Source organism: Macrotis lagotis, chromosome 5 (genome assembly GCF_037893015.1).
Source record: "Macrotis lagotis isolate mMagLag1 chromosome 5, bilby.v1.9.chrom.fasta, whole genome shotgun sequence".
Taxonomy (NCBI): domain Eukaryota; kingdom Metazoa; phylum Chordata; class Mammalia; order Peramelemorphia; family Peramelidae; genus Macrotis; species Macrotis lagotis.
The window spans coordinates 25,845,455-25,853,583 of record NC_133662.1 but is presented as its reverse complement, the minus strand read 5'-3'; the positions used below and the strand labels follow the sequence as shown (position 1 = coordinate 25,853,583).

General features: G+C 37.2%; 1 protein-coding gene across 2 annotated transcripts in view; it reads left to right on the top strand.

Moving 5' to 3' along the window:
• RCAN2 (regulator of calcineurin 2) overlaps positions 1-8,129 on the top strand; it is a 304,597-nt gene that overhangs the window by 179,265 nt on the left and 117,203 nt on the right. Inside the window, exon 1 of one of the 2 annotated variants that reach the window (XM_074237104.1) lies at positions 3,829-4,021. The exons of the other annotated variant lie outside the window; for it this stretch is intronic. Coding sequence (XP_074093205.1) covers positions 3,935-4,021 — 87 coding nt within the window. The 5' untranslated portion in view covers positions 3,829-3,934. Of the gene's footprint in view, positions 1-3,828; positions 4,022-8,129 lie in introns of those variants that run through there. 2 annotated transcript variants of the gene reach the window in all.

Sequence of the window (8,129 nt, the reverse complement as noted above, 5' to 3'; positions counted from 1 at the left end):
GTGGGGGCATTGAGGGTGGGAGGAAGCATTAGTAATTGAGGGAATAAGGAAAAAGTCTCATGTAAAATTGGTTTTTGAAATGAGCTTTGGAGAAAATTGGGGATTCTAAAAAATAGAGGTGAAGAGGGAGTACATTTACATTCTGGGTCAAAGAGACAGACTTTTCAATGGCAGGATGGTGAAAGAAGAGGTGTTTTGTGTAAGACAGAGCAAGAAAACCAGTTTTACTGGTCTTTATGGTGTGAAGGGGAATAATAATGTCTGGCAAAGTAGCTAGGTTGAAGTCAAGCTATGAAGGGTTTTAAATGCAACCCACAAGGGTCTGTATGACTTCCTGATCATTATAGGGAGCCACCAGAGTTTTATCAGGGAAAGGAGGACAGGAGGAGTCAGACTTTTAGAAAAATCATATTGACAATTGTGTGAAGGATACATTGGCAAAGGAAGAGATTTGAAACAAGGAAGCCACTTAGGAGACTGTTGTAATAGTGTAGATGGAGAAGAATGAAAGCCTTAAAAAGGGGAGATGGCTTTATGGGGAAGTAAGGGAACAGAAACAAGATATATTACTTCTCTGTAACCCAGTCCCAGAACCCTATCTACAGAAAGTACTCAAAATGCATTTGTTGTTTTGTCTGACTGATTAAATTTGATACGTATGATTCCTTGAATGATGAGAACATAGAATGTTCAAATATTGTTCAAAAAGGTCAGAAAACAAGGATGACAACAAAAGAAGTGTATCTGGATATATCACAATTGTCTTTTATGAGTAAAGTTGGAGCCCTTTGTCCTGACATTTATTTGAACAAAGGATCTTGAAAATATCCCTAATTTCCATTTTTTCTCTTCTCCCTCTCTACTTCCTCTTCACAAAGAAAAGGAGAATATCCCAGAAGTATGGATCAAGAACTCACAGAACTAGAGGGCAGATCATGGGAGAGGATAGTCAGTTGTGATACATTTTCTTTTTTACTTTTTGCAAGGTGGTGGATTGGGTGACCTGTCTGGGACCATGGGGTCGGGTGGTTGCTGGGTCTCTGGGGTGGGATGTGAGCTTGGGACCTCTTGACCCCAGGGCTGGTGCTCTGTCTGCTGCCCCACAGCACATTTTTGAAGAGGGACAGAGTGAAAGGAGAGAGAAAATGTAATGGATGGTAGTGGGAAGGAATGGATGGAGGGAATTAAAATCAGCAATAGAAAGTGTGGAAAAATATGGAAGTAACTTCTATGATGGACTTATGATAAAGAATGTGATCCACCTGAGACAGAGCTGATGGTATCAGAACACAGACTGAAATACATTTTTCCCCTTTCTTTCACTTTATTTTTCATGAGGTTTTATATTGGGGGGGAGGTATTTTGTTTACTCTTACTACAAGAATATTTTAGTAATGTGTAAATAAATTAAAGAAAATTTAAAAATAAAAAGAACTTGTAGAACTTAGTAGTCATTTAGTACAAACTCTAAATTTTAGAAAAGAAGAAATCAAAGCCCCAAAAGAGTAAATGTCTTGCCCAAATAATACTGGTAAGTTTTCGCATTTAAATTTAAACCTGGGTCTTCATACTTCATTCAAATTTTACACCATTCAGTTAGGTAACTAGAGGGTCCAGTGGATAGAGTACTCAACTTGGAGAAAGAAGTCCTAGGTTTGAATCATGTCTCAAACATCTTATTTGTTCTTTTTGAGTAGCTAGGTGGTGCAGTGGATACACCAGGCCTAGAGTCCTCAGGTAGATTAAATTCAAATATGATCTCACTTATACTAGCTGTGTTACCCTGAGCAAGACACTTAAACCTTTGTTTGCCCAAGTTCACTCAACTGAAATGCATCAGTTTTCTTTCAATATTTTGTGAGATAATATTTTAAATTTTTAAAAAATGAAATGTATCATAATCTATTTCATTTTTTAAAAATAGCTTAATATAGTACCTAGCACATAATAGATACCATATAAATGCTTATTTGCATACTTCATTTGTGGCAGAGTCAAAAATCCTATTCCCCCTTGTCACTGTCTCTCAGGATCTAATTTCTCTTTTGTGAAATGAGGATAACAATATCATTTACCCAACAGGCAGGCTTATAGTGACAATCAAATGACCCAAGACATTTACATATATTGTGATATATTATATATATATATATATATATATATATATATAATATCTATCACTATTCAAAGCTTGAAGTGTTCTTTATAAATTCTAGCTATTATCTACTGAGTTACTCTTCCTCTAGAATGCTTTTATGAGTTCTAGTGATTAAATGACAAATTTTGTTATTGTAAAATTGTTTCAGTGTTTTCGACTCTTTGCAACACTACTTTGAATTTTTCTTGTCAAAGATACTAGAGTGATTTGCCATTTCCTTCTCCAGTTCATTTTGCAGGTAAGGAGACTGAGTCAATCAGTGACTTTTCCAGGATCACACAGCTAGTAAGTGTCTGAGGCCAGACTGGAACTCATTCTACTCATTTACTTACTGTGACAATTAACTGCCTCAAAATAAGAAATAACATTTTGCAATATTAGCGTATTTTACACCCAAGCTAATGGGATAGGAATCCCTTTAGGTAAAAAGCTATTAGAGTATTAAAGTAGAGGCTATATGGTATTATGAAAAAAGCTCTAGACTAGGAAACAGATCATCTGGGTTCTAGTCCTACTTCTGCTTTGAACCCACTATGTGACCTTGGAGAATCCATTTCACTTTTTGGTATTTATTTACTTCTATGTAAAATGAGGAGGGTGTTGACCAGAGGATAATTTCCAAAGTTGCCTCCTCTTAGAAAATGCCCCAATATTTGATGAATAACTAATGGAATTTTCATAATTAATGTCTAATGAAAGTCAATTCTCAAACTCTCCTCTGTCCTCCCCTGCCCACAGCTCTCAAGAACCAGAGGCAGAGGATGGGATGCCTGTGGCTAGTGCAAAAGACAGACCCGGGTCCTGTCTACTAATCTCTGCCAATGTGTGGCTCCCATTATATCCTATCATCTGCCTCCTTAGAGAAATCGATGCACGTTTTGTTTGTAACCTTCTTGCACATGGCCCATTTCTGGTTAGAGTGACCTTGGTGATCGCTAGCATGTCTGAACATGGGAGAGAACTTTTAGAGTCCCCAGCTTGCCCTGACACTCCTCCGAGAGCATTTAGCCAAACTGTAATTATCTCTTTCTCCTCTCAGACTGCCTAAGTGACTGATGGCCAGCCTGTATGTGCAGCCCCTTTAAGGATGGAGTTACATTCTTCTTATCCCCTGCCTTCATTCAGATGCACAGGACATGTGCGCTCCGCTGATGGGCATCAGGCAATTAGAACAGAAGCTCAACGATTTTCAAAATGTCTCAACTTCATGCTAGTATTGCAGTGGGGGGTGGGGGGAAGGGGGCAGGGAGAGAAATCTGCCAACCACCTCACAATGCTTAACTGCAGAATTGTTTCCCTCAACAGAATAGAACCTCTGATGTCAATATCCCCCCCCCCTTTTTTTTGCAAACATAAGCACTCGGCAGAAACAACAGCTATGACTCAGTTCCCAGTGAACGTTGCCCGAATTGATTTAGTCCAAGTTCAGATTTAGCACATAATCATGTTCAATTTGCTCCACTGCACTGCCTGGAGATAAAAGGCTTGTGGAGGGGGAGAAAAAAAAAGTAGATTTAGCTTATGTCAGTCTTTGTGGTGATGTCATTGCCATGCGAGAGGGACGAGGGCTGTTTCTCGGCTGTGCCTGCTCAGTTGCAAGGGTATACCAGGCAGAGGCAGCTCTGGGTGCAAAGAGTCCCTGGCTCCTGACTCCAAGAAGAACACATCACTGCCACTTCTCAGTGGATATTCTTAATTGGAGGCTTTTCACATAACTGAAAACTCCAAAGCTGCTGAGTTCTATTTTTTCTTCTTTTTTAATACAAAGAGTGGGGAATGCCAGCCCGGAGCATGGACTGTGATGTCTCCACTCTGGTTGCCTGTGTGGTGGATGTGGAGATTTTTACCAACCAAGAGGTTAAGGTATGCACTTGCATCCCCTTTTCTCTTTCTCATTTTTCCTTTTCTTTCTCTTCTTTCTTCCTTTCCTCCTCCTTCCCTTTCCTTTTCTTCCCTTTTCTTCTCTTCATCCCCCTTTTCCCTTCCTCTCTTCTTCCTTCCCTTTGTCCTCCTTCCTTTCGTTCTTCCTCTTTCCTTTTCTCCATCCCTTCTACCTCTTTTTCCTTCCTCCTTCTTTTCTTTCTCCTTCCCTTCCTCTTCTCCTTCTCCTTCTAATTCCCCTTCTCTTTCTTTCCTCCCTCTTCCTCCTTCCCTTACTTCATCTTCTCTTTTTCTTTTTCTTCTTCTACACCTCCTCCTCTTTCTTGGTTATCACTGATACTGATTTGAAAAACCTTTTAACTCAAGGAAATAAGAGTTTGCTTAGTAGTTTTAAAAAAAACAGAGGAGAGATGTGATAGTGGTCTGCAAAAGAAATGCATGCAGTCCCTGAGTGTCTGAACTACATCAAGTTAGATGAGAAGATGTTCTGTGAATCTTTTTTCCCCCTTTTTCTTTTAATGCAGGAAAGGGCAATAATCAACATCTCTTTGATTATTCTATTGATATCACATGAGCCCTTTTCATGATAGCTACTCATAGATTCCCTCTCATCTTATCTGTCAATTAAGAGAAAAACAACAATCTAGTGTTAGTTCTAAGAGTAACTAGACTCTTAAATGGTTAAAGAAAAAACATGCTCAGCAAACATTAAGGCCAAGATAGTCCTATGTGATGACAGAGGCTCATTTGTCATTTATTCCATTTGAATGTCTTGGGAGACGCTCCTTTAGTTGAGTAAACAGAGAGGAGCTGCATGGGGCAATTATAATCTTCTACAATCCTTTCTAAAACAAACAAAACCAAACTAAGTTCCATAGCATTTGTTTAGGGGTTCCTTAAAAGTAAAGGAACAGGTAATTTTGTGACTCAATAGATTCCCATAAAGAAAGTTTGGGCAGTTCAGTCACAAACAGAATGGGGTAGAAAAATCAGAATCAGTTTTTTAGACAACATTCGCTGCTAGTCCTTACTGATTGCTGCAGTTGTAGTCTAATTGTCATGGATAATTGTACTCTGATGAAATCAATTATCTTCAGCATTTGGTTTTCTTTGATGAAAAGAATCCACTGTCCTGAAAAGGAAATTTTAATTACTCTTCTCATATAGGGTTAAAGCAGCTAAGCTTCAAGAATAAGCAAAATAGCATCTTCTTTCAAACATTGATATACACCAACAAAAAATCAAGAGTTGCAAGATGACTAGGAGGAAGAAAGGGGGGGGGATGGGATGCATCATCATTTCCTCCAAAGTTTCAATCATTGTTTAAGAGAAAAAGTTCATTTCTTTGTTGCTGTATTTGCAGGTGCCACATAGTGTCTTATGGGCTGGTACATGTAAATTACCAGCAGGAGATCATATCATTCAAGGATGTCATTTGGCCAACAGAACTGCTTTAAAACAGTGTTGAACTGGACTCAAGGATTGAGTTGGTCACACTTGCTTAATTTTAATCAAGCATCATGACAAATTTCCAGTGTCTTCTCTATAAAGTAGTACCAATAAGTCAGAGCCCATATTAAAATCTTGTGGTCTTTATTTAAGGAATGGTTATTTTAATGTTGATTGAGTTGAACTGAATCAAGTGCAGTGGTTTTTACATACATGTGAAGTTAATTAGCATTTCAAATACCCTTTTTAGAAGATGTCTCCTTCCTGAAAGTGTTGTGCATTTTCATGGGCTGAAACCAACATAGGTAGTAGAAATAATGAAAGAGTTAAGTGATATCTTCCAGGAATTATTGGTGCAGAGAAATGTATAATTATAATTGGGAAGCAAAAGCCATCATTATGCCTAACAGTTGTATATAGAGTATTTTAGATAATGCATTGCCAGTTTTCCATGTCATTGAATAGCTTTGGACTTTTTCCTATCATGTTTTTTTCCTGAAACATGGTCACAGGAATTCACATCATGAGTATTATCATCATTAGTTGCTGAGTCCTTACTGTGGCACAATGTGGGGATAGAGAGGATAAGTACAATTCTGGTATTGCAAGAGCTTGCATTTTAGTTGAAAAAATAAAATAGGCATATCTATATGAAAAGATAACACCATAACCCTAACCCTCTTCAGTTTTATATAATAGTTTTCTGTTTCTACCTCTATAATATATGCATTGTATTCTGTTTTGTTCTATTTTATTCATATATATATATATATATGTATATATATATGTATATATATATATATATATGGATATGGATTCTTAGAGCTTTGACTGAGTGTGCCCATACAACCTGAATATGTTCTATAAATCCTATGTCTCTAGGTTTATGTATTCTGGCCCCAAGAAATTTGTAAGATCTATGAAGGCAGAGGCCATATCTTATTTATTCTGATGACATCTAACACTATGGCAAGTACCTAATATCTAAATATCTGTTGAGCTGATCAACAAGTCTTTTCTAAGCACCTACTGTGTGTAGGGAATTGAATTGCAGAATGAATGAAAGAAAATGCATTTATTAGGTGATTAATCTGAAGATGGTACAGGAATAAAGATTATAAGTTTAAAGAATTTCAAAGGAGATATGAGATCATTTCTAGCTAGAGAATTTAGACTTCCTGAAAGATATCGGATGGATCTGGTTTTTATGGGTAGAGGGAGAGAGAGGGCATTTCACCCAGGAGCAAAGTGGAAAAGCTTAAGGAGAATTGGAGGGAGACTGAGTAGATCAGTCTATGTGGAACAGTGTTCACCTAAGTAAGGTTCATTGTGTGTGACAGGCTGGGGTCACAAAATAGAGGATCTTGTACAGTGTGCTTTCCAAAGAGTCTCCAGCCAGAGACTGACATTCCATTTCACTCCAGTCTATTAGTAATGCTACAAGAGATTGGTTTCTGTTTACTCAATCTATAGAGCTGATAGATCAATGACATTTGCTAGGATAATGCATTTCCTCACTTGGAGAACATCATATTGAGTTGCTTAAGGGCTGACAGTCTTTTCGCACAAATAAATAAAACTTGACCTCTAACTTCAAACACTTTTTGGACATTTACTTTAAAAAAATATTCTCCTTGTGTTTATGTCCAGTCTTGTATTTTTAATGCCTTTGTGGAAAAATTACACATAGTCTATCTATGTGTAATGTAACTAGAAATGCCAAAGATGGACTTGAAAGCCAGAAGGCAATGGCACTGTTGCTGATGGCATTTATAAAGTAAACTAGATTAATGCTATTTAAATTAATATAATTTAAATGCATTTGAAGTCTGGTACACAATGAAAAAAATTCAGAGAGGATGCTCTAGTCCTTCCTTTGTCTAGATCCATGATTTCATTTGGGAGATATAATTCCTGGGAAGGAAATCCACACCCCCCACCACCCCCTCTACCAATACAGATTAATAACTATTCTGTAATTTATTTATGTTAGTTGATATTTTTATTATTACCAAATAATTTATTTTGCTGTCTCCTCCATCATACATTTATCTCACTCTGGTTTGTGGGGTTAAAATCTAATTTCCTCTTTTGCTTTTTATTATTAGTTGCTTAATAAATGCTCATTAAATTTATTTAGATTTAAAAGATGACAGGGGTTCTAGGAGGTGAGGTTCCATTTGAAAGCTTATTTATCCCTGGGCAAGAATTCCAGGCATTGCCTTCCACACCCCACCTCCCCATAATATCTGGGATTTGTGACTGTGAATTTCTTGTAGAATGATGTAGTTGCTGCCAGGAATTTACCATGGAAATTTTGAAGTTTATCTTTTCTGAAAAAATATATCTTCATGTATTACAAAAAGAATTGAACATCTAATAGTGGATGTCATAATAATAAAAGAAGAAATCCCTGCAATGGGAGAGCAAGACATAATCTGATAGGAACAATCAAGAAGTGCCATTTAAGTCCGGCACAGTTAGTTGTACAACTTGGCTAGTGAGAGAATGTATTGCAAAGAGTTCAGAGAGAGAGAAAGAAAGGAAGAATATAATGCCTTATGATTGTGGATGGAAATTTGGCTCAAGAGGCATAAGATAATGTTAAAAATAATATTTTCCCCTACATCTAAAAACAATT